General features: G+C 39.3%; 1 protein-coding gene across 5 annotated transcripts; it reads left to right on the top strand.

Annotated features, from left to right (window-relative positions):
- The first annotated feature begins 2,412 nt into the window (after nt 1-2,412).
- On the top strand, nt 2,413-25,635 carry LOC130918344 (low choriolytic enzyme-like). Of its 5 annotated transcripts, XM_057840046.1 has the most exons (9): nt 2,413-2,481; nt 2,591-2,651; nt 2,795-2,874; nt 4,493-4,564; nt 8,361-8,528; nt 21,008-21,128; nt 21,215-21,393; nt 21,468-21,549; nt 24,224-24,356. In XM_057840046.1, the coding sequence occupies exons 3-9, from the start codon at nt 2,805-2,807 to the stop codon at nt 24,354-24,356; spliced, it is 825 nt and encodes a 274-aa protein (XP_057696029.1). In that variant the 5' UTR covers nt 2,413-2,481; nt 2,591-2,651; nt 2,795-2,804. The 5 variants fall into 5 exon arrangements, with proteins under 5 accessions (XP_057696029.1, XP_057696021.1, XP_057696016.1 ...); XM_057840038.1 differs by lacking the exon at nt 2,413-2,481 and having other exon boundaries at nt 2,493-2,651; XM_057840033.1 differs by lacking the exons at nt 2,413-2,481; nt 2,591-2,651; nt 2,795-2,874 and adding exons at nt 3,869-4,416; nt 25,495-25,635 and having other exon boundaries at nt 4,496-4,564; nt 24,224-24,348.
- Nucleotides 25,636-27,685: the final 2,050 nt, after the last annotated feature.

Raw genomic sequence — 27,685 nt, forward strand, 5'->3', positions numbered from 1 at the left:
GCAGTGCAATGACAGTGACTTTTCAGTGCAAACTTGCGTATGGTGACAGCTCTTATTCACTGGTTATATTACTTAAGCCCCTTTTAGACATTCGCTGAACTCAAAATCCCTGGATTTAAACGGGTAGTCCTTGAATGCACTTTCCTGGATTGACTGACACGGAGATGACACAAACATTAACCGGGACGCGACATGTGTGTGCTTATAGTCCGAAAATGATGGTACTATTCAACTATTCAAACTATGAACTGTTTTTTCCACTAAAGGACACTCATGCTCTTTGGACGAATAATGCGTCAGTTCTGGTTATGTAATAAGGTATAGTACAGTATAATAATAACAGTTCATACAGATAACTTTGTGCAGAGAAAAAAAATTCAATTGTTTAAAAAAAAAAATTTTTTAAGTGTTTTTTTTGTGTACTTTTTTGTTTTTTTTTATTGTTCACACACTTACTTTCGTGGTTGTTAGCTTTTTTTTTATCGGCTACGACTGTTAGCATCATATCAAAATAATAATTTGAGCAGTGAATGTAGTGGTTTGAAGGAAGCTAGTGTGCAAATGTTCACTACAGTTGGTTTATACAGTGTATTACAAAAGTGTGTACACCTTTCGCATTTCTGCAGATATTTAAGTATGTCTTTTCATGGGACAACACTGACAGAATGACACTTTGACACAATGAAAAGTAGTCTGTGTGCAGCTTATGTAATAGAGTTAATTTATTTTCCCCTCAAAATAACTCAAAATATAGCCATTAATATCTAAACCCCTGGCAGCAAAAGTGAGTACACACCTTAGAAACTACGTACATCCCTAAATGTCCAAATTAAGTACTGCTTGTCATTTTCCCTCCAAAATGTCATGTGACCTGTTACAGGAGTGCTGTCAGCATTGCTGCAGAGATTGAAGAGGTGGGGGGTCAGCCTGTTAGTGCTCAGACCATACATCAAATTGGTGTGCATGGCTGTAACCCCAGGAGGAAGCCTCTTCTGAAGACGGTACCCAAGTAAGCCCGCAAACAGTTTGCTGAAGACATGTCAACAAAGCACATGAATTACTGGAACCATATCCTATTGTCTGATGAGACTGGCTATTAAGACTTAACTTTTAGGACAATTAGGTTATGCCTAACCCTAGACGTTGAGCGTTAAGAAGCTAAAAACAACACAGGAATTTATAAATACAGAACAATTGAGCCAAAATTCAAGAAATAAATAAACCGTTAAATGTGCAATTCATTAATTCATGATTCTGTGGTGTGAAGGACTAAAAGTATGCTTTTGTTGATAAATGTGACGTTAATTAAGCTGCAAAATGAAGGTGCTATTATGTCAGGCAAATTTCACAAACGACTGCTGTTTGACTAATAAAGGGTACGTGACCCAAAAAATAAGGTAACTTTTAAACAATCCAATTGAATCAGAGTGAAGGAAGAAAAATTATTTTATTTCTAGTCATCGAAACCTTAAAACATGCCCTTTAAAAAACGATGATGGATTTTTTTTTTTTTTTTAATATGTTCCATGTTTCCATGTTCTTAAAATGGCCGCCTCCTGTACAAATGCATTCCTCATCTGAGCTGTGATACTCATCTTGAATTCAACATGGTTACTAAAATGGCACATTGTTTACTGTCTCGCACTGCTGCCACTTGCTCATGTCTGCCTATGCGCATTTTTTTCCCCACAGCAGATTTCAAGAATGCATTCATGCAGGAAGACGCCATCTAAAGGACGTCATTATTAAAGGAAAATTCCATCATTGTTTCTTCGATGGCATGTTTTAAGGTTTCAACTACTATGAATAAAATGATTTTCTTCCATCACTCTTGCTTTTATTGGATCGTTAAAAAGTTCCCATTTATGGGGGGGGACACCCTGTCCCCCCCTGTACAATGTAAAATCCCACTTGGTCCAATATGTCGATCTTCTCCCACTTCTGAAAAACTTTCCCTTCACCCCTGGACATCCTACCTAGGCCATCTACAACTGCAGCCACCTCATCCACATCCTCATCCCGTGTTATTTTTTTTTTTATGTAATACATTTCAAAGAAATAATGCTATGACATTTCTGTTTGAGTGTTGGAACATTTGTAGTGAAATTAGCTGTTGTTGCGGGGGTGTGTTTGGGGGGGCACCGTCATATTTGCCAAGGGCACCAAATTGTTCAGACCTCAGAATAAAAAGTTTGGACACCCCTGGTATTTAATAATCTAATTTGCATTTTGTAATTGCCACACGATTTTAGTCGAAGAATTACACAAATGAAGTAATTCTGTACAAATAAGAGGTTTCAATCATTTTAAACAAGCACAAGTATTCTTTCATTGGACGTGACTTTCCTTCTCGGACCATCCTTTGATCCGCTGTGAAAAAAGACGTTTCACCTCCTTGAAAGACTTGAAAGACCTGCAAGGTGACAACAAACAAAGCAACATCAAAATGCCACGTCATCCTGATCATTTCGTTTCAGACAGGTGTGCCATTCTCATGCACATTTGCGTGTGTATGCTTGAACCATATGTTGTTGATACGTTTTTGACTTTTGCCATTAATTCTGATAATCTATATTTGTTTTCCTAGCAGAAAAACCATATAAATCCACAGACAGAAAGCTCTTCTATTGAGTCCACCCAGAGGAATCAAAGTAAGACCAGTTACGAATTATGGGATTGTCAATTACCTACACTTGTACATTATTTTCTAAATATAATTTACGTATATTTACAGGTCTTCTACATGCATTTGTATAGATTATTTCTCTTGAGTTTATCAGTATTTGTCACACAGATCTGCTGGAATGGGTTTTCTCAAGTTCTCAGCTCTGGCTGTTCTGTTGCTGTCTGCCTACTGTTGGGCTGACAATAAGGTAACTGACGTTAGAAGTTTTTAGGAAGGTTTTGAGATTGCAACGATGATACTTTGTAGTAATGATGAAAGGTTCAGGACACTAGGAATTGTGTTTTCCTATGCTAATCACCCTTATTCTCTGATTTACTTGATCATTAGCTACTACCAGGGATTAATTTGTGCCGGATCCTGCCGGAACAAGATCTGGCACCCCTTGATTGTGGCCTCCCTGTGTTCCGGGACGTTTTTGGGCAGATCCGGCACCTCTCGTGTATAGAAAATAATACAAATATAAAAACTTTTTTTTTTTAATTATCATATAAAATAATAATATGCATAAATTCAGTTACAGAACAAATCCCAAGAATTGCATGTTGTTTGTTTATAAAAAATTAGCGTCATTTGAAAGAGTCAGAGATTTGAAGGTGCACTGAATAGCTGGACCAAAAAAATCACACACGTGACATTAAAAAAACATAAAATAAAATAAAAACTTTGAAAATTTCCGGGATCTGGGGAGCAAGCAGCCAGGATCAAACGGTATTTCAGCATGCCATGCCAAAAAGACAGTTGCATTTACTGTCTTTTTATAAAAAGAAGCAAAATGGTTCAACCGGCGATGAGGGCAGCTGAAGCGATCCTGCTAACGGGCATGACCAGGTGCAGCAGGAGGCTATCGCCACAGCAGCTAGCCAGGTTCACGGACATCCAGCCAAGCCGGGGCAGGAGGCTGCTACCATGGCAGCAGCTAGTCAGGTTCAGCGCCACCCGAAGTGGGGGCCAGCTCTAGCGCCAGCAGTAAGCCAGATGGATCACCAACAGCTGGAGCAACAGGCCAGTAGCCTGTAGCCAAAAATTCGGGTTTGGGCAGCACAATTTGTGACGGAGGAGACGAAGGGGGGGGGGGGGGGGGGGGGGGTTTGAAACCCGCAAAAGAACGGGTTTGTATTATTGTAATCTTTTTTTTTTTTTTTTTTTAATGTTTGTCAAGTTAGACCTGTTGAGAATCTAATTGCTGACTGTGTACTGTAAGTCCCACCTGTGGTTATGTGGGCAAATGCCCGTGTTGTGCAGAGTATTGCCTCAATAATTGTAAATTGTTGTCATAACATTTATACCATGGATATTATCTGACGTTGAGGCTTGTAAGTCCCACAGCATGGCAAGTGGGCATTTGCGTGTTGTTTCAAGCACCATTTTCTGCGTATTTTTCGGGACCTGTGCCCATCTAGTCATCCCTGCACTGTCATATGTGTGTTATACTGTGTGTTCCGACACCTTATGATTTACAAATTAAGCACTGGCTACTACCTTTATTTACTATGTTGTCAAAGTTGAGTTGGTCGTTCTTTCCTTTCTACAATGCTACTTTGTGATCTAAGACACAGTACATTACCACTTAAAATTTTAAATACAGCTAAAAATGATCAAAACAAAAATTGATGTTTTTTGCCACCTATATTTTAGTTACTTTTTTTTTGCTGTTGTTTCACATTTTGCATTTCTAATTTCTAATTTTCCTTTCCTATACTTCCTCATTGCTGTGCTATCCAAGCAGGCAGGTAGGTATCAAATGGTTTGACTTGTGCCAGGTTGGAAGGTATTCTTCTCCAAGTAAAATCCTATTCACGTCACAAACAGATGATGTCGAAGAAGACCTGAGTGACCTTTCTGTGTCTGAACTTCTAGAGAAAGCCAACAGTAATCGGGGTGAGTGTCAAAACACCCAAGTGTTTTTTTTGTTTGTTTTTTTTTAACCTGTCCTGTTCAGCTGTTTGACACGGAGAATGGAAGTCTAAGTGTCCGGATAGTCTGAAAAATTTTATTGTTTCAAAGAAACACAAGAAAAGAAAGAAAAACACAAACTACAACAAGAAATACATTGAACATCTAGACCAATTCCTAATATGTTGGTGCTATTGTCAGCTAGATGTATTTCCGGTTGACACTATGTGGGGGGCCTGTTGACCAGGGAAAGAGGGGGACAGGGGTGGGGGAGTCTATAAGCTAAATGATTGAAATGGGTAGAGTGTACACAAATCAGCTCTGTGAACTAGAAGCCAGTAATCGTGTGAATCCCTTGTGAGTGTAAGCCCGTTGGCAACCAACCCTACGCCGCTCCATCGCCAATCCCGGCACCGGGACCCCCCACCCGAGCGCGCCCTATCACATCCAGCCGCACGCGAGCCCCACCAGGCGTGCGACAGCCACGCAGACGAGTATTTACGAGTGTATTTTCATGCCGAGCCAGCGCACGGTACAGGTGTTTTGAGTCCACGTGGGCACGCTAGTTGCAAGTGGCAATTTTGTACAGGAAAGGCATAGATTTACAATGTTACTCCATGTATGGAAAACCAAAGCTTCCAAAATTTAGAAGAAAAATAATTAAATGAGTAAAAATAATTATAATAATACAATAAAAGTGAAAATAAAAAACACTATAAATACAAAAAATCTGATTGAAAGGTGAAGAACAAATATGGAATTGAATACATAAATAAATCAAAGTCAAAATAAAATTGAATATGAATACTTAAATAAAAATTAGATTCCAAATTTAAGAATAAATACAAAAATAAAGATCAGGTTCAAAATGTAAGAATAAATACAAAAATAAAAATGGACATACATACAAAATTATATATATAAATTGAATTAAAAATCTAAAAGCGCTTTTCTCTCATTCTTATTTTTGGCATGAACGTAGAGAAAAAAATATATTATTCAAATGAGGGGGGCAGTCTTAAGTGTGCTGAACTATTCACCTATTGGTCAATCGAATCGAAGTGCGTGGATCGATTAGTTAATGCCTGCCCGTACACGGCTGAATGAAACTAAATTATAGAACGGGTAATGAGCAGTCAAAAACTAAAAAAGACAATAAAATGTTGCAGATAACAATTAGCATTAGCATTTCCATTTATGTTAGTCAATAACATAAGCAAATGAGGCCATGTTAGCGTAGTGCTACTCGTTAGCATCTACGAAACATTACGTTAGCATCTACATACCCAACCAATAGGCGAACAGTTCAACCAAGGGCATGCGGAGGAATAACATTTCCTTCTGCATGAAAAAATAAATATGAGCGCAAAGTCCTTTCATTTATTGATTGATATTTAGTTCACTTTATATTAATTTTTGTATTTTTGTATTCATTCTTAAATTTTTAATCTTATTATTTATTTTTGTATTTATATTCAGTTTTATTTGGACTTTGAATTATTTACAGTATGTATTTATCACCATATTCATGTTTAATCTTTGAATCTTATTTTTGCATTTATAGTCCTTTTTATTTTCATTTCTATGCATTCATTCATTTATTTATAATGTCATTTTTGGACCGCCAAATTTCTCTTTTTTTATACAGTATTCCTAGCACATTGGCTGTAAGAGATGTCGCCCACAGACGTTTGGAAATTTCCAAGTGCCCATTTCACAGCATAGATTACAGTCCCGTATTTTCCGCACGATAAGGCGCACTGGATTATAAGGTGCACCTTCAATGAATGACATATTTTAAAACCTTTTCCATATATAAGACGCACCGCATTATAAGGTGCATAGAATAAATGCTACAGTAGAGGCTGGGGCTATTTTGTGCATCCATTAGACGGTGCTGCGCTAAAGGGAATGTCAACAAAGCAGCAACACAACAGCAGGGTAAAGCATGTTGTGCAACATTTATATCACATAGTGGAGGGGAACTTTGTTCTTTTCCACAGTCACCCTTTTTGTGTTAGATGGGGTATAATTTTTCCACTGTATTTGACCAGAGCATGTATGAAGGCCAAAAACGCCTATGACTATACCTGCTGCTTTTGTTGACTTATCAAATATAAAACTATTTATTCAAATTTTGGAGGGGAATTTTTTGTCTTTTTGGTCCCAAAATGTTAGTTTATAATTGGTCAGTGAAGAAAACAACAGTTTGGACATGATGGAGAGTGTTATTTGTGGTTTTCTTATTATAATGGTGCAATTTTGTAAGCCCGTTTTTGGTTGCCAATTTGTATGAATCTGTAAAAAATAAATAAAAACTGTTGCGGCTCGATACTGATTCGTATATATGGCGGAAAACTGACAAGACTGAAAAAGCAGTTTCTGCTCTTGCACCCCTCTTTAAAATAAACTGCTGTATTTTAAGATAAAACAACTGTTGTGTTTGATAGAACAATATGTCTATATGCTGCCATAGCAGATTCATGGCACATGAAGCCCCCAAACTAGTTCTAATTTCTCCGTTTTACCCTGAAAACCCCCGTTTACAGACGTCTCGCAACTGCTTTTGTTTCAACCCAGCCATAAAACGAAGGTAATTAATTATATTCATTATTCAAAATGTATGTCGTTTTTAGCTTAGAATCATTCATTGATGTCTCATATTTCGGTTTTAAAAAAAAAAAAAAAAGACACTTAAAAAAATTATTCACTCACATATTTTGAACTTTTAAACAAATTATGTCACAATGGAAAAAAATGGCGTCTGTAAAAAAGTCACGGATATCTACTTCATAACTATCACTTAATTGTATTTTTTTTTGTTAGTGTCACATTTTCTCCGATATGTTAGATGATAAATGATTGATCCAAACAAAAATAAGTTGAAAAAATACGTTTAAAAGGGTAAATATATGAAAAAGAAAATCTCGACCACTCCTTGATGTCTGCGATTTCTGCATCGCGACTCTTGTTATATTACCATGTTTCACCCATAAAATCCCCCAAAAATCCAGCTGTGGCCATTCACAGCTGTGTCTTGACATGCTACATGCTACAGGGAGTTTTTGGATCAAAACAAAATAAGCACACGATAATATCTTGTTAAAGTCATGGCGTCTGTAATTCTGTTCTCGCGTGCTGCCACCTCCAGATAGGGTTTTGCCATTTAAAAAATATTTTTAAAAAAAAAATGCCCTCCTGCGCAAAATTTTTCTTCCCCCAGAAAATTGGGATTTTAAGCTTTCCAATGATGTATCACACATGCATATCGGACAATTCTGAAAGTTGGCTAAATTGGGGGTCTCAGAGCGGAACTTCAAGTCACCTGAGTGTTTTCCGCCATGTATAAGGCGCACTGGATCGGCTTTTGAGAAAATTTAAGGCTTTTAGTTGCGCCTTATAGTGCGGAAAATACGGTCATTTGGGTAGACACTGACCAGATTCGTGCGATCTCCCCAGTAGGTCTGCTGTACTACCTCGTACCAAGCATGAGTCTACCTTCCAATGACCAAAATAGTTTCTCTTTTTGCCGGTTAGGGGACGTTCTGAGCTAAAGAAAATGCTAAGAAGCCTCTTTGTTGGTCCAAAAGAGCTGCACTGTTCGCTCCTATATCCATTTTATCATGCCCTCTTTCGAAAACGGAGACTTGTGCGTGTTCACAAAATCCAGTCCAAAATGGCCTTTCGACCTGATTTGCTTTAATCTAGATTTGAATGATGTTTGAGTTTGAATTCAACAAGGAGTCAGCAGGCTTTCAACTGACTGTTTGATGTGTTCCAGTCCGTTCAGCTGATGAGCCAGCCCTGATTGAAGGAGACATTGCCATTTACAGCGATGCGAGACAACGAGGAAAAAGAAATGCTGACCCCTGCACCAGTCACGGATGCAAATGGGTAAAGTCGACTGATGGAAAGGTCTACATCCCTTACTTCATCCAGAATCATTTTAGTAAGTAGTTCAATAATTCCTCTCGACATTGTGTTTGTCAAGCATTGATTAGAGTGGTTCTTAATTTTTTGTGTTTTTTTCTTTTTTAGTAGTAGTACAGTAAGTACTACCTCCAAAAATACTTGTCTTTTCACGAACAATGTGACCAATCACTCCTGGATGCAGTCAAATATTCCATCTTCTTAGTATAAATACTTTTACATGTGTTAAAATGCTCCCTAAAAGTTACCTAATTACACCTAGAGGTTATTCAAGTACACAGGTGTTTGCAAGATTTTTGAGATACTTCTCTGTGCGTATTAACTCATACCTCCAGTGGTCAACTGGAAATAACTATTTTAAAAAAGTTACCCAGGGCAATATCAAACAATACTGAACAGTTTGATTAATATTCAGTGTTATAATATTTAACATCTGGTCAGTGTTGTTTTCGTCAACAATGACAATAAGGACATGATTTCGTTGACTAACAATTTTTTAATGACGACGAGGCAATAACGAGCAAAAAACGTGTCTTGGGAGACGAAAACATGAGACGAATGCCAGTCTATCTAAAGAGACGAGAAAGAGACGAAAATATGGCAATAATTTCCGTCATATGTTCGCAACGTGTCACATTTTTTGTGTAGTTAGCCTGCATCGTAGCCGTGTCTGGTTGTAATCATCAAACACTAAATGTAATGTAATGTAATGCAATGTAGTGTTGTCATAGCATTCGCATTTGCGTTAGCATTAGGCCAATGCTAATGACAACTATTTTTACATACAATTTGTGGCGTCCAGGTGGGTATGATTAATTGAAAATAATGTAGTGTTTTCCTGATAAGTGTGTATTATCACCAAGTTGGTGTTGTCCTTGAAGACAATGCAATATGTGTTCGTCTGTCAATGTTCATTCGAAATTGTTACAAACCTTTATTTTTTTATTTTTGGACAAACACATTTGAATTTTACTGACGAAAACATTTTGAGTAAATGTCAACTAAAACTAAACAAAATTAGTCTGACTTTTTGTTAACAAAAATGAGATGAAGACACATTTTGAAATGGCTAAAAAATGACTGAGACTATTAAGTATTATTGTCCAAAAGACTAAGACTATGACGAAAATTAAATGGGCTGCCAAAAACTACACTGCTTCTGGTCTTATATTTGCCAAAATTACGCCCCTAGTCATTTTCATGCGCGCTGCCATATTAGGAACGGATGTGATGTCTTGTCGTTGACTGGCCAGCATACCAAAACACCATGATAGTAATCTTAAAGTGCCTGTGACACCAAAAAGCATGTTTATTTCATATTAAACGCGGTATTTTATGCTCCTGAATGAAATGGACCACTTGGATGTGCGCAGAAGCGATCGATACATTTATTCAATTTTTTTAATCCCACGCTACGAAAATGCCAGACTTCAGGTGTTGTGCCGAAAAATAGCCGCCCCGCGTGAAATGTCCCCCCTGACGGGAACGCTTATTTATAACGCTAAATTGAGGTGAAAACGCATTACAGTAATGGATTTACGACTGTAAAATCAGTTTTAAATAAATAAATTAGACAAAATACTAGTACTTTATTTTAGTAACAAATCGTGGACTGGGCCACATAACCATCTTTGAACAGAAATGTATCAGTCTACAGGTTTTCACGACCATATCCCAATGACAATCACACAGGTATGACATTTATTAGTTCAAGCAGAGTAAAATAATACATATATTCACGGTACAAGAAAATCGTTTCCATGTCCATCGATTGGTAAGAAAAAGCTGTACGAGTGACGTGTGGGTGCTCAATGATAAAATAAATAAACAAATAAATCAAATAAACGCTCAATAAAGCGTTATAAATAAGCGTTCCCGTCAGGGGGGACATTTCACGAGGGGCGGCTATTTTTCGGCACAACACCGGCTCCGGTCTCGGATCGAAGAAGAAGGCGGATGTGACGTCTCCGGAGTAAGCCATCTTCGCTATCCAGCCGTGCCGTTGTATTGAGAAGGACTGCGGATTCATCTTATTTGGCGGACTATTTCGTTTATTTTTCGCACCATTCCGAGACGATGCGTTGCAGGTTTTGTTCCAACGTCCCGGGGAGTGGTGTGAGCATTTTTCGGTTCCCAAAAGATCCCGTTCGTCGGGAAGAATGGGTAAAACAAGTACAACGAACTCGGGACAAATGGTCACCTTCTGAATCCTCGGTGTTGTGTTCGGATCACTTCACTGAAGACTGTTTCGACCCTGTTCTTATGCGGAAAGTGCAGCACACCAGAACCCTACTTGACACAGCTGTACCAACGATTTTCCACCGTCCTCAACATGGAGCCAGTGCCAGTGTACTAAGTGCTGACAACCCTCTGAAAAGAAAGTCCGCTGCCATTGAAAAGCGGACGAGAAAGGCTGTAGTGGAAGTAAGTAAGCATAGTGTTTTATATATTGTCAAATACTGTAAACCCATTTCAGTGCACTGCCAATAAATTAGCTTTAATTATAAACCAAAAAAATCACTCATTTGTTGCTGCGGTAATTATTTGCTGAATTGTTCGCGCTTTACTATCAAATCATTAACTGGTGTTGTTGACCTCAGAGCCCATTGGTTATGGTACCTTATTCAAGGTATAAATTATTTCTCATCACGTTTTGGGAGTTTGTGGGGAGATGGATAAAATTTGTGTGCTGAGCAAGTAAATAGGAGCGTGAAAACACGTGGAATTCTATCGTTTTTTCCACATGCACGTGTAACTGGTGAACATGTGCGCGTTGCACGCCGTGGAAATAGAATAGAAAGCCTATATTGTAAATATGCACAGTACAACGATACTTAAAAAGAAGGAAATAAACGTAACTCCCGATCGATGTGTTCAAGAGACGACGCTAGCTGCACGTGCACCTGGTGAACGTGAGTGCGTTGCACGCCGTGGAAATAGAATACAAAGTCTTTATTGTCATTATGCACAGTACAACAATATTTTAAAAGAAGGATGAACGTGAGTGCGTTGCACGCCGTGGAAATAGAATACAAAGTCTTTATTGTCATTATGCACAGTACAACAATATTTAAAAAGAAGGAAAGAAACACAACTCCCGATCGATGCTTTCGAAAAAGGACGCTAACTGCGTGCTAGCGCTAGCTGCGTGCTGCTAGCGCTAGCAGCTAGCACTAGTTAGCACTGCCTGCCCGAGCCTGGCTGCTCGACTGCAGATCTAATCGCGCGGCGTTTATTCGAATGATTGGATTGTCTCCTTTTCTTTTCAGTCGATGATACAAGAATACCAGGCCCATTCAAAGACACAGTGCGTAAGTGTTGATCCAGACACGGATAATCCTGAGTTGGAGGAACTTGCAGCTGGGTCAGCTCCTAAATCGGTACGTGTAATATGTTTAAAGGGGAAATGTGAACTAAGGTTGGCCAAACATGTTTTTGAATAATATCAATGGCTAAACAATTATAAGCATATTTTTATTTTTAACGCAACCCTTCCAGATTCTTTGTTTAACCCATAGCAACGCCCTTGACAACGAAAATGCTTTTCTTCGGAAATCTTCGGAAATTACGTCACACCGGGAAGTGCGAGGGAAGTCCGCCATAGAAGAGTGTTGTTTGTTGCATTGCTTCTCGGTAAGATGCCACGGCGGTGTGTGGCGATGTTTTGTTCTCACTCAAACGAAAAGTTGTATGAGTGGCCAAAGGATAGCAGGGCACGTAAATGGACATCTTTCGTTCGCACGAAGCGAATGAATTTCATGCCATCATCGAGTAGTGTTCTCTGCTGCAAACACTTTGAAGATGCCTGCTTCCTTAACCGGTCTGCTTATGATCAAGGATTTGCCAAAAAGTAAGTGATTTTTGGATAGATGACTGATGACTTTGTCAAAGCAGAGCTGCCAACTGTTGTGGAATGAACAGTATAAGCTAGCGACATTAGCCAAAAGTTAACTCGTGGCAATCCCTGATCATAGTTGTTGTTGCGTTCGCTAGTTTAAGCGTGTTTAAATTGTGCGTCATCTACGATCTTGTCCGAAAGGGTTAATCCACTGTCAATCGGGAAAGGGGTGTGGATGTGCACATAAGCGGGTCAGCGTCGCGGTAATTCACGGTCACGTTGCAGTAAGAAACACACACCGCCGGTGAGTTTGTGCACATTTATTTGTATTTGTATTATGTATTTCCACCTTCATACTTCAAGCATTGCATTGCATTTGTACGGTTCGCTGTTTCTTTCACGGTGATCGCTTGATAGCCTTCGAGTTTGTGTTTCGCCGCTTCGCGAGAGCCGCCGACAGGTGGCAAGTGTTGCTTTTAATGTCTGGCAGCGAATCAGCGAGCGCGCAGGCCACGCAGTGAATCATGGGAAATGTAGTCTCGGGACAACACTGTAGTGGTGCTTTGTAATCTGTTCGCTTGTGTGAAAAAACTACATTTCCTCACACCATTAGACGCCACTTTGTTTTCTTATTGTTGCCACAATGAAGTGGAGAAAGCCATCGGCGACTGTGATATAGTGGATATTATTTTGTTGTAATACAGGAGTTCACCAGTAGAGTGTATGCATGTCATTTAGATGTGTTATTGTTTGTGCCTTACTCCTTCACTAAAGGGGAGAAAAGTTGTTGTTCAGAGTCACTTGGCAAGACGTTGAGTAAAGTTGTAAAAGCCAATAAAGGTGTCGTGTGGGTCACTCGGTCAAGATATAACAACGACTCATCTCCTTCTTTCCCCCCAACGTTTTTACATTATCATTTTATATGCGCGAGAGCTGCCGGATCTGCCAAAATGAACATGAAGTCTGATTATTATTTTTTTTAACAATGTCATCAGATAGACAAAAACATAAAATTATGTGCAAATGCCTGCATCTTCAAATCATGAAAATAATAACAGCCTATATTTTACCAATGTTGTAATCTCGATGGGTCTTGTATCCATTCCATGTCAGGTAGTCTAGGCACATTGTTTGCATCCTGATTAGCATCTGGCTAATAACATAAAATCCTATCTCCTCTTCTTCCTCCAACTCTTCAAAAACTTGGATCTCCTCCCTTGCGCTTGATCTATCGCTTATATCGCTGTATTAATCATTGTTTGAAGGGTTTTGTATGGCGGCCGTATGTATGGAGGTGCCATCGCGTTCCCGGTGTGACGTATCACTTCCGGGTTCGTCCTCTTTCAGGCTCGAACTTCGGAAACGCGATTATTTTGTCAAATATACAACATACAAATTAGGGTGGTCCTTATTTTTCAACTTTCAAATACTCATGCTCTCACCCCACCAACATGTTACAATCAATGTCAAAATAATTAGGAATTTTTTTTTTTTTGAGATTAGAGAACATTTAGAGGTTGCTCAAGAAGTTTAAAAAATGGCAGATATTGTCGTTTTTCCGTATTTTTGAGTTTCGTAAGATGTATTGAGTGCCAGATTATGGTATTTTGTATCATACATTTATGTTGAAATTGACATGGCTATTCTTAAAAACACAGCCATGAATTAATATTGATCATGTTTGTCACATTCAGTGGTTTTACCCAGTTGCTTAATCTGTTCCCATGGTGGTGGTTTTGCTGACCTCAGAACCCAGTCCCGGTTTTCTCCAAAATGATGCTGAGTCTGCTGAATGCTGATTGCCACATTGTTAGAACTTCTGACTCTTTGTGGGCTCTCTTCCATTTTAAGTGCTGCAATACTACAGTACAGTATATGTGTCCATAACATTTTTAGACACAAAAACGACAAATTATTTGTGGATCAGTAGCAGGATTATGGACTATCATGGCTGAGGCAACAAGAAGCAAGTCTGCCTTGTGGTTACTTGGGTCAGAAGAGCCTGAGATTAATGGATCGAAGTTATCTTCAAATAAACAGGTTTTGTGTGTGCTGTTGTATCACCATAATTCACTGAAAGAAACTCTTCATGAAAGTGCAACAGCCGTGATAAAAGAAGTTTTGGTGTTCTGGGACAAGGCCAGGATTCCCGTTCGGCCTCAGCATCATGCAATAAAACAACTCGGGACTCTTCAAGATAAATGGCAGAAATTAAAGAAAAATTCAAAGAGAACTTCCGTGACACAGCAGTCTAATGTGGAGGCCTTCACCGATCAGTTGGGAGACCTTTTTGATATTGCTCATCAAGATGCACTCAGTCGTCTGTAAAAATCCAGAAGATAGAGCATTTCTCTTGGCTCAAAGAAAGAAAGGACGACATGGGTGTATGGGTGCAGTTGATTGTGCGCTTGCAAAAAAAGAAGCCAGAAAAAAGCAAAGGCGAGACGAAGAACACAACAGGCAAAAAAAGGCTCAAACTCAGGAATCCATGATGAATGAGCTAGCGTCACTGACTGGTTCCGAAGACAACACAGAAGGTGATAGTGATGACGAGTGCTATTCTGCCCCAGCATGTGCTTCCACAGAAGGACATTCTGTTTCAGGAACAAAGAAAAGAGCCCGAAAGAACATCGTCAGCCCTGAGCTGGTAGCAACAATGGATCTAACCAAACTTTCGGATCGGAAGGCAACATTTATGCTTGCTGCAACAGCCAGAAGTCTTGGAACTGAAACTTGAAACCGAAACACCAAGATTTTCTTCACAAATTTGGATATAGCTGCAGAATTTCTCCAGGCTGAACCAGAAACATGGCACTCCCGAGACGACTTCAAGGCAGCATCTTCCATCGTGCACAGTCTGAGGGTTGTTAACGATTTAGCTGAAAGGGGAGTGGCACTCATCGAAGAGTACAATCCTTTGTTAACTAATGATGAGGAACAGAAACAATACTTGCTGCAAGTCGTACAGAACCACAGGAAGAGATTCCCCGATGCAAAAAAGGCCACACTGCTCCAGAGTGAAATCAATAAATAATCATCAGTCACTGATAGTGAACCTTTCGTATGTTGCCATACTTTTTAGTTTATTAATCAGTCAAAATATCTTGACAATAGTTTGGTTCAAATCAATTTGTTTCTTGTTTTGAAGCACTCCTCACAGTTTTGCATTAGCTGTGAACCTGAGGACACCAGCGGTATTCTGTAACAATGACTGTAATCATAAGGCGGTTGCAAATTACAGTAGGTTTATGATTCCACAAATATACATGTAACCATGTGTTGTTTGTATTATGCTTTATTTTTTAAATTTGTATCTGGTGTATGCGTTGTAAAGTTTCACTACATTCAGTTGATAATAAAGAAATTGAAAGCATTTTTCCTAAAATAACCGATAACGGTAAAATTTCTAAAAATACGAACATTTTGGAAATTTCAAAGGCTGTGAGCAACCTCAAAATATTGAATAATTACTTTGAAAATTTGCACAGTTTACTTTTTTTTTTATTTCCTAACACATTGAGGGGGTGAGAGTTGAACATTTCCCCCCCAAAATTTTTGACCCCATATAAGGACCACCCTAATACAAATCATTTTTTCATGCTTTATTTGTTGGACAATGTTTAATTACTTGTGACCCTATTTGACATGTGAAGAAATTACTTCACATTACTGCTTTAACAAAATTTGTTTTGAAAACATTTCCACTCAAAATATGACTTTTGACACCTGTGGCCTATACTACGAACCGAGTTCAACCTCCCCAGAAGTAATCCAGTTTACCATCGGGTAACCGGAGTTGACAAAACCTGGTTGTCTAGTTTGTGGTCAATCGGTGCTACGACGCTGATTATGAGGTTGATTAGTCGAACCTGTGTCAACCCAGTCAGAGTTACTGCGCGTTCACATAAAAGGGGGCGGTGACCAGAGTCAAACACTACTTGTGATGACGGCACGGGCACCTTACTTCACGGAGGAGGAATGCGCGATGATCATGCGGAATTATGAGGAATTAAAATCCACCCTCACCGCGAAATCCAACACCGCTTCGACGAGTAGAGCGCAACGGGTCTGTTGACAGCGAATTTACAGATCGTGTGATTTGTGAATGCGTCAATATGCCAGTTTACTTATGTCCATGAAAAGAAATAAAGCCTGCTGTCAGGACAATAAAATAAGATTTGGGACATTAACAGTAAGAAATAATTGTCACGCATCACCACACGAAACAGGATGATTGTATGTTTAGTCCCCTTGACTGTACGAATACGTATGTTCTTTTTTTTAGTTTGGACCTAAAAAATCCAGCCCGACCCGAGCCGAGTCCAATCAATAAACTTGATTTGCAGGCCCGAGCCCGACAATCCCCCCCCCCCCCCCCCCCCCCAAAAAAAAAATTATGTCATATTTGTGAGGACTCAGGTGAAGAAGGAAATGCGGGGATGCCATGCGTTGTTGCGTAAATAAAAGCCCGTCTTTTGTAACGATTTTTCACAGTTAAACATGAATGTAAGATGCATATTCAATAAACATTTATATCTTTTATATTTGTGCGTCTGTCCTATCAGTGGATTTGACATTTAATTTAATCTCCTCGAGTTGGCAGAAAAAAACGCAAGTTTTCTCAATGTTTAAATAGTCTACATATTTCTATGATTATTATAAATGCATCAATTTGAAGTGTTTCCATACCCCACTCCGAATCGCACGGCATACAGTGTTCTTACGCAGATATTCAGCATCACCGATGGAATACATATAGTGTCCCTGGCGAAAGAGCGCACGGACAGGCACACACAATCTGCGCGGTTGTGAGGGCCTGACTCGGCGGGTTACATTAGTGACGTCTGCCTAGATCAGTTGGCACAGGTAAAGAATTCCCTCAGCTGAAAATCTATATCTTTCATGGAGAACATCTTCCGGGTACGCCAGCGGATTCTGGCGGTCCCGAAATACCCGTGCCCTCCGGAGAGAGCCCCTCACAATCCGCGCGCCAATGTCGTACGCTGTCATTGTCAGGAGGACACGTCCGCGGAGGAGTGCTGTTTAAATAGAGCGTGGTTAATTGGAATCATGATGTTAAGCAAGATCTAACTCTGACACGACCAGGTTTGGCGTGTGGCGTGTGTTGCCATGGCAACACTTCTCGGTTCCAACATATCCACCTTTCGTAGTCTCGCATAGCCGCGAACTTACGTCGCACGTGATAAAGTTACTCTCGAAGCTACCCTGCTAAGCCAGAAAACCGGCTTCGTAGTATAGGCCACTGGTGTATGTGTAATTTGGCTCAGGGGAGAATTCTTATTTTGCCATTTAGTTATCAAAATATGATTACATAGTCAATACATTACAGGCTAATTAATTACTATATATATTTGCAACCTCAAAGACAACATAAAGGTAATTTGAAGTACATTTTCAGTTGCTTCTAATTTAAGAAATTTCCTATCGTTGCTATTAACAAACTTTCAAAACATTCATTTTACTGTTGTGCTTGTTGAAATAATCGAATACAAATTCAAGAAACACATTTTTATACAACACTGAGCAAGGGAATAAAGGGTTTACTATCATTATAATATATTAATGATTAACCTATATTATATACAGTATATATACATGTTATAAGATTGGAACTTAACCTATGTAAGTTGTTCATTGTCATAGCTGTCTTCCAAAATACAATACAGGCCAAAAGTTTGGACACACCTTCTTGTTCATGCGTTTTCTTCATTTTCATGACTATTTACATTGTAAATTCTCACTAAAGGTAATAAAACTATGAACACACACATCTTGCAATTATGTACTCCGCCAAAAAATGTGAAATATAACTAAAAACATAAAATATTCTAGGATCTTCAAAGTAGCCACCCTTTGCTCTGATTATTATTATTTGCCTTTTTCCAGGGTTGATTAGTGGAATTTATTGCTTTATCAAAGGGGTTGGGACATTCATTTGTGTTGCATTGAATGAGGTGTATCCAAACTTTTGGCCTGTATTGTAGGTCAACATGTTTCCTTTTGAATTTTTGTGAGATTGATTTCAGTCAGTTTGCATAATATTTAAGTCTGATTGTTTTTTAATTTAAATGTTTGACATACCATGTGGACATGCTTACATAAAATCTAAACTCTACAATTACTGGGATTTCAGTCAGTTTGCATAATTTTCAAGTCTGATTGTTTTTTTAATTTAAATGTTTGACATGCCATGTAGACATGCTTACATAAAATCTAAACTCTACAATTACTGGGGTCAAATGAAAATTTTAATTGGGTTTCTCACACAATCATGAACATGGTGCAGGAATAGCAGAAGATTGTGATATTTTGAATTGCATTGAGCAATTTACTCAATCAGTTGTTGTATGTTGATTTGAAGCCCTAAAACCCTGGATTGCCAGCATTATCAACCATTTGTATTGGTCTGAGGCGTCGACGCGACCTGGGAACCCTGGGCTCGTCCTCGACAAGGGGCAGTCAGTTCTGAGCCATGTCCAGAATGATCACTCAGGCTTCAAAGGCAGTTTCCCCGGGTGCAGCCATGGTCCTTTGGAAAGTTGGGAACGGAAAAAGCTTTGGCTCACGCCTCGTAAGTTAGCATTCCATTACAATAAGCACAATTCTACTATTTCGCAAAAAATGCTTCACTGTTTAAGTACAAATTTGATTCTGTCTGGTATTTTGCGGACACTAAGTTGACCCTTGAGCTGGAGAAGCTGATCTGTGGCTCCAAACTGTTGGGCGACGTCCGCCGGCGGTCTCCGGTCTACCAGACTTCCCACCTGGAAGCCTTCACAGTCTGGTGAACCATTTTACACCCAAAATGTTCACCTTTTCTTATGAGGAGATGCTCAGCAGGTAATATTGTGACCAGTATCCGCTGATTTATCCAGTATATTATCTTGTGTCTTTGTTTTTTGTGGTCCCAATAACAATCAAATAGATTGAAAGACATTTTCAATATGAATATTAATATGGAATTACTATTCCACCCATGTTTTTTAGGACAATTGTGGCTGTTCTTCACTTCAATGAAAACGCCCACAGCTTAACCCGAGACGGAGTGAGGATTTATAGCATCCACTTCCCAAAGTCAAAACAAGGCGGCCATAATGTGCGAAAGGTTTTGGAGAACCCCACATTTGGTATACGTATATATACGTATTACTAATCCTGTCAATTGAACTCATTGGTGTAATTTTTTGTGTGTCACCGTAATGTATAAACCTCTGGATACTTTATTACAGGATACAGTGTCAACTGTTCATCGTGTTTTTAAAATTTGTCCCATTTTTGCTTAATTGATATTTGCAAGATAGAATGGATTTCATGTGGAATTATCTCTGTGCATTTGGTACGCAGTTGGTGAATTTTTTAGTACTGTTTTCTTCCCCCGTTATCAGATTATGTTGGCGATCTGATTTCGGCGGTGGAGAGGCTAGTACAGGACATCAGTGACATAGAGCCGGATGAATGGGATCTGATACCGGCTGTGCCGAGGCTGGGAGGTTACCCCTCAGCAGCAGCTGTCAGCGACCTGACAAAGAACAGGCGGTCCGGGACCATGTCACACGTTTTAATGTGCTACGAATGAGCTTATTCAAGAACCTTTAATTTTGTATAGTTGTGTTCGCCGGTTCTTACGTTGTCATCTTTCCAAAAATGAGTATGTGAGCTACTTTTTTTTTTTTTTAAGGGGTATATTCGGTTTGAACCCTTTGTAAATAATGTTGGTATTTATACATTATAATGGCACAGTTGAATTCTTGTGAGTAAAAAAATTGTGTATGTTGCTACATCTTTGTCTTGAACTTGATACAGTAGCAATTCAGTTTTTTACTTGTATTAGCTTGTCAGCAATGAGTATCTTATAACGTTCTTGCATTTGTAATATTTCCATATTCCATTCAGCACAATACTTATGGAAATATCATTTGGATGGCAGTTAGGAAATGATATGTAATAAGACTTAACCTGCACCAACCACTGAGGTTGTTATCAATACTTATACAAAAAAAAATCTTGCAAAAATACTCTATAAGGAAACAAAATATTTTATTAAACTGTTGCAGTGTTAAGGAGGATTTGAAGGTTGGAATCCAACAAAGTCTGGTGATGGGAAGGTTGTCCTGAGTTTATCAACCACACAGGCTGGTAGAGGAACCCTGATCCTCTGCTCCAGGAACTTGTACACCCAGCGCACAAACTGGCCATAAGCTGTGTACCGGTTCCAGCTGAAAGAAGAATAGAATGGGGTCATTCATTTCCGTTTCCAACAGAAAACCAGCACAGTAATGCAAACCGTTATTTTACGATGTAATTTGTGAGACAATCCTAGTTTGTACCCTAAGTGACTGGCAATCACAAATAGGGTTGGTTTATGACATATATATATATTTATGACACATACTTGTTTCCTGACTGATCCTCATGGCTCTGATCCTCATAGTTTTGCCTATAGACCCTACTCACATGACGTCACAACCACGCCTCCGCGCCATATTGTCCGTCAGCTCATCGGGTTTAAGCATTACCTCCTATTATGTCGTGTTTTTCTGCTCATTAACATGCTCTTTTAATTTTTTGACTATTTCCCTCAGAATATTTATCATTGTGCTATGAATAAAATACTAACCTTGGCTTTACTGTGCTGCTAGACTCCGATGAAAAGTCCATCATCACCCGTGGACTGGAGTCATTCTCCTCATTTTCCTGCATTCGCTTCAGGCCCTCCAGAAGGGGTGAACGTGACTGGCTGAGCATCGAGTCCCGACATGGGTATGAAAATGAAAGCGGGGGGGGGGAATCATAAAAACAATTGAGCACTTCGTAGTTCTCTTCAACTCAGCACTTATTCTGGTCAGATGCTACTCCTTTGTTGGTCGTCAAGGTGGAAAGCAGATAGTTTCTCTGGCTCGCCGAAGATGCCTTCATCATGGCACTGTCCAACACGTGCTTCTCCACGCTCTTGGATTTCATCATGAACAGACACGCAGCGACAGAGACCACCACATTAGAGTTCTGCTGGAAAATGTTCAATCTGGTAATCTCTACATTCAATTGTTAATTTTTATCTTCAGAATTCAAATAAGACAAACTGTTCTGTTTGTGTTTTAGGAATGGAGCACAACTTTAGGAAGATTGCCACCCTCAACCAGGGCACTCCTTATGACTACAACTCTGTCATGCAAAGCCACAAGTATGCACTGGGGCGTTGACAGGGATTTGGGACTCTAGGGGGGTAAAAAAAGAAAACAAGACTTTGGACTTTGCACGTTAATGTGGCAGACTCAGGACGTGCTGTGCCATCGGCATATCGAGGTGGTTGCATAAGGCTCCAACTAGTGGAGGGGGTGCCCAATTGGTGTGAATAAAAAAAAAAAACACAAAGAGCATTTCAGTGTTACATATACGAGATATATTTATGCTTTTCAAAATGACTTCCACTCTGAATCAATGACAGTGAGTCATATTATGACCTGGCGGCCTAAACCTCTTGTTGCTCTTTTGTTGTTCCTTTTGCACTCTTATAACAATCGTCATCTCACTTTGCCTGACACGGCCAGATTGTTCTCCCTGTATTTTTTAAACACCGGGAGAACAGTCTGGGACCCAGAAAGTAACCGTGCAATCAGATTTGTTTATTTGCGTGCTGAGTTCTTAATGAGCAACGTCACTCTTGCGCGTCGGAAGTCATCTCCAAATCAACACAGATGGCAAACAGGAGAGCCGAGAATATGTTCCAATCCGCGGTAAATTCAGTTTTAAATGACCAAAAACACTTGGAGTCACTAAAACCAACAGTCTGTCTCGTGCTAGCCATATTGAATAAACTTCTCCGTTCTCCCCTCTCTCAGTATGTTTATTTCCTCACGCTAGAGTTTGTCGCTTTAACAATGTCACGTACGCCCCTCGCTGATTGGTCCACTCCGCTGTCTTTTTGTTGTGGCTTGCTCTGCCCTGGAAATGTGATCCGCAGAACGGTCGCCAGACTCTATCGCTGGGACAGCGGTGAGCCTGGAGTTCCAGGGAACATCTCACTGTATTAGCAGTTAGCGCTATTGATGAATGAATGTCTCATTTCTGTTGCTGTCAATACGACATTTAAGATTTTTAATATGAAAAGGTCCAAGCCCTCGGGTACTGATTTAAGAAAGCCATGAAAGGAGGTGGAGAAAAAAACAGCTACTTTAAATAGTACTTTAATGCACAGAGCGGAACCTTTAAAGTGCCTGTGACACGAAAAAGCATGTTTATTTCATAATACACGCGGTATTTTATGCCCCTGAATGATATGGGCCGCTTGGATGTGTGTGGAAGCGATCGCTATTTTTATTTAGTTTTTTTAATCCCGCGCCATGAAAATGAGTGACTTCCGGCTTCGGTCTTGCATTGAGGAGGAGGGCGCTGTGACGTGTACGGTAGAAGACGTCCTCTTCACGCTACAGTGTACTGTTGTGTATGAGGAAGAAGGATTCAGCTGATTTTGCGGATTAATACGTTTATTTCTCGCATCACGCCAGCCAAGCGGCTGCAGAAAAATCATTCTGAATGAGGGAGAGGCGTATGCGCCTTTTTGGAGTTTCAAAAGGTTCCCATTCACCGTGGATATTTACTCATTAGCAGCAGCACGTTAGCTGCACAACAACTCCAGCCACCCTCCTCCGGGGAACGAACTGTAAATTGCTCTCCGCCGGGCGGTTTGCCGATCCACGATGACAATCGACAACCGGGTCGTCATGTCAAATAATCCAGGATAGTTGTGTGTGATTTTCCGCTTCGAAGACTTTGAAACATCACTCGGTTCGGGTTAGCATGTCGGCTAGCTGTCACGCCTTCTGGTTTGTTTACATTCTCCGAAGGAAGGGAAATGACATATGTCCGATTTAGGTGTCATAAAATATCGTTCGGGAGGTGACACAGTAAAGGTGAAGTCGACAGTTCTGACCATTATGGAGTAATTTTGCCATGTCGTCCTGAATAAATGCATTTTTATTATTTCATATTCCATTCAGCACAAGACTGTTATTTGTCATGACCATGCCATTTATTTAGCAATTGGGGAAAATACTTGGATAAAAAGAATATCCTGTAAAAATATTGAAGTAAAGAGACAGAAACAATGACATTTTGCCGCTCTCTTCGTCGCGTTTTCCTCGTTGTGAATAGTTCCCCCTCGACGGGCTGACTGGTCCTTCTCAAGCCATTTATATAGCTATTGGGGAAAATACTTGGATAAAAAGAATATCCTGTAAAAATATTGGAGTAGAGAGACTGAAAGAATGACATTTTGCAGCTCTCTTCGTGGCGTTTTCCTCGTTCTGAATAATTCCCCCTCAATGGGCTGAATAGTAAAACCGATGAGCCCAGTCTACCGCTGACGTCATCCACCTGTTGGGGACGCTAAAGCCCTATAATGGTAGGCGTGGCTAACCGGCAGATTAAAAGACTAATTTCTCGTCATCTGTGATTTGCTAAATTGTTGTATATAGTCGAATTGTCTCAAAATATGATTCTAATTCACATAATAATGCCATTTAAGACTTTTTTTCTCGTGTCATATGCTCTTTAAACACTCGTTTCAGGTGAACCACAAACGGTGACATTAAGTTGTGAAAATACAACATATAGAATATATAAAATAATATATATTGTCATTTTAGGGTGGAGGCTCCAAGCTACACTTAGTGCACCTAGTTACCTGGGCAGATTTGAAATAGAATTTCATAGTTTGTACAGGCAATGTCATTCATGTGCCCCTCATTGTTGCTCTCTTTACAGCACTCCTGAACTTACAACATTCAGAACCTATATGTATGTTTGCACTGTGAACATATTTTGGTTGAAACAAAGTGGGTTTTGTCATTTTATAGGTATGCTTTCTCCAAGAACAATCAGCCCACCATGCTCCCTATTCCTAACTCCAATGTATCCTTTGGCAATGCTCAAAAGATGAGCCGCAATGACATCGAGAGACTCAACAAGCTCTACCAGTGTTGTGAGTGAATACCTAAGCTATCAACACTATCAACAACGCACTACAAAAAAACATTAAAAAAAAAAAAATAGTGGAACTTGACATTTTAAGTCGACCCGGTTCACTAGTTTTCGCAAGTTTTGATGGAAACTTGTAAATGCATGTTATCACCAAAGAGTCCAATTTTAAATGATCAGAACCTTGTTAAGTAAGCAGTACTCAACATTTGAAGTAAGCAGAAATTGTGATAAGAAAGCAGAATAACTTTTTTTTTTTTTTTTTAGGAAACTGGGCTTAACTTTAAGTACATACACATATATTCATATTAGGATAAACCGAGTGGGATTTAAATGTGTGTCTGATGACAGCATAACACATAGTCAAATGAGCTAAACAGCCTTTTGAAGGCATCATGAGTTAAGCTAAGGCTACATTTACACAACTTAACATTTCAAGTTTTGCTTACCACATTTTCCGGTCTATAAATTGCAGTTTTTTTCATAGTTTGACAGAGGGTGCGTCTTATACTCTGGAGCGACTTACTGTATTTGTGAAATTATTGACACATTATGATATCATTGTTGCTTGTTAGCATGTTCTTTATGCTATAGTTATATGAATAACTCTTAATAGCTGTGTTACATTAACATACCAGGCATGTTCTCGGTTTCTTGTTTATGCGTCATGTAATGTCAGCATAACGTACACTTATTCAGCCTTTTGTTCTCTATTGTATTTTTATTTTGAATTGGATTTAAAGATGTTATGTCTGTTCTTGGTGCTGGAATCTATCAAATTTCCCCCGCAAAATTGCGATTTATACTCCGGTGCGACTTATATATGTTTTGTTTCCTTTTCATTGCGCATTTTTGGGCTGGTGCAACTTATACTCAGGTGCGATTTGTAGTCTAAAAAATACAGAAGTCAGAATTGTAAGTTTTGCCCCATAACAACCATTCAGATCAACAACTCAACTCATTTTATCAAGTTGATAAAGATGAGTTATGAATCAGCCAAATACGTAACGAATACGTAATGAAAAGTTTAAAATTTGAGGTGTTCTTCTTTCAAATCTTGCATTATCACAACCTTTTATTTTTTACAGTGTACAATTAAGATATTATGCGGTATATTCTTTCTAACCTGACAAAATGTTCACTATTTCAGAGGAAACCTGTCAAAATGCTGACTGGGGGCTTCAGCGATTGATTTTCCCCAACCTTGAGGAATCCCACTGGGACTTCAGAACTGCATTTGTGAACTCAACAGTAAACTCTGTGATTTAGCAATAAATCCATGTGAACATGATACTGTGTGTGTCAGTGATATTTTTGCCATTGTGTGTCCTTTTTTGATTCATTTTTTTTTTTCATTCATTTCATTAATGTGTATTAGATTTAACTTCAGTTGACATGATTGCTAATAATCCTGGAGTTCACTTTTACCAATTTCTATAAACTCCAATAAAACAAACACACAAAACAAAAACAAAACCCATACAGAAAGCACTATCGCTACAACACATGCATAAAGAACCTAAATTGTAATTGATAGCTTTCCCAAGTATGGAGTCTAGAAAAAGTCACTGATGGTTCTCGGTGGAAATCCACCCTATTTAAATGCCCAATGACGAACAAACCATATTGCTTGGTGCAATTCTAAGGCGCCCGTTGATGGGCTCTGGAATTAGGGGGGTGTATATTATATATCTAAAATGTGATTTATTGCGATACTTTGTAGCCCAAAAGGTTATCGATATGCTCCTACCAAAAATCAATAATGTTGTTTTAAAAAGGTGTCACTGTTTGAAAAACAAAATAAGGGACAAACATGTTGCTACCAAAATCTTCCATTACAATAGTGTCTATGTTGGCTCACTGGCTGCAATTGACAGCACTAAACATCCATACTCAAACATACTCAAGTTTGCACTTAAACTGCTGGCCAAAAGTATTTGGCACCTCTACAATTCTGTCAAATAATGCTCAAATTCTCCAAGAAAATGATTGCAATTTCAAATGCTTTGTTAGTAATGTCTTCATTTATTCTGCTTTCAAGGAAAAAACACAAAAGAGAATGGGGAAAAAAATTAACTCATGATCATTTTACACAAAACTCCAAAAATGGGCCGGACAAAAGTATTGGCACACTTTGAAAAATCCTATGATGCTTCTCTAATTTGTGTCATTAAACAGCACCTGTTACTTACCTGTGGCACATAACAGGTAGGGGCAATAACTAAATCACACGTGCAGCCAGTTAAAATGGATTAAAGTTGACTCAACCTCTGTCCTGTGTCCTTGTGTGTACCACATTGAGCATGGAGAAAAGAAAGAAGACCAAAGAACCGTCTGAGGACTTGAGAAGCAAAATTGTGAAGAAGCATGGGTAATCTCAAGGCTCCAAGTCCATCTCCAAAGACCTGAATGTTCCTGTGTCTACCGTGCGCAGTGTCATTAATAAGTGTAAAGCCCATGGCACTGTGGCTCACCTCCCTAGATGTGGACGGAAAAGATAAATTGACGAGAGATTTCAATGAAAGATTGTGCGGATGGTGGATAAAGAACCTCGACTAACATCCAGACAACTTCAAGCTGTCCTGTAGTCCGAGGGTACAACAGTGTCAACCCGTACTATCCGTCAGCGTCTGAATGAAAAGGGACTCTCTGGTAGGATACCCAGGAAGACCGCACTTCTGACCCAGAGACCTAAAAAAGCCAGGTTAGACTTTGCCAAAACTTACCTGAGAGAGCAAAAAGGTTTTGGAAAAATGTTCTCTGGTCAGATGAGACAAAAATATAGATTTTTTGGGAAAAGGCATTTACATAGAGTTTACAAGGAAAAAAGGCCTTCAAAGAAAACAGGGTCCCCACAGTCAAACATGGGAGAGGTTCTCTAATGTTTTGGGGTTGCTTTGCTCTGTAAGGCACTGGACTGCTTGACCGTGTGCATGGCATTATGAAGTCTGAAGAGACCAACAAATTTCGCAGCATAATGTAGGGCCCAGTCTGAGAAAGCTGGGTCTCCCTCAGAGGTCAAGGTCTTCCAGTAGGACAATGACCCAAAACACACTTCAAAAAGCACTACAGTCCCTGACAAAAGTCTTGTCGCTTATCCATTTTGTAGAAATAATTGCTAATATTCTGACTTTTAATTTTTCAATTGGTTTCAGAAATGGCTCATATGAAAGCAAGACCCTCCCAAATTATGTTGAATGTACAAAATATATTTGTTTCACTGAAGATTTATCATTTAATGAAGACACAAAAGGTCAAATTTTGGCATTGGCAAGACAAAAGTTTTCTCGCCTACAGAAAGTAGTGTGAAAATTGAACAAAAAATGTGCTTCAAATACAAA

Source organism: Corythoichthys intestinalis, chromosome 1 (assembly GCF_030265065.1).
Source record: "Corythoichthys intestinalis isolate RoL2023-P3 chromosome 1, ASM3026506v1, whole genome shotgun sequence".
NCBI lineage: Eukaryota > Metazoa > Chordata > Actinopteri > Syngnathiformes > Syngnathidae > Corythoichthys > Corythoichthys intestinalis.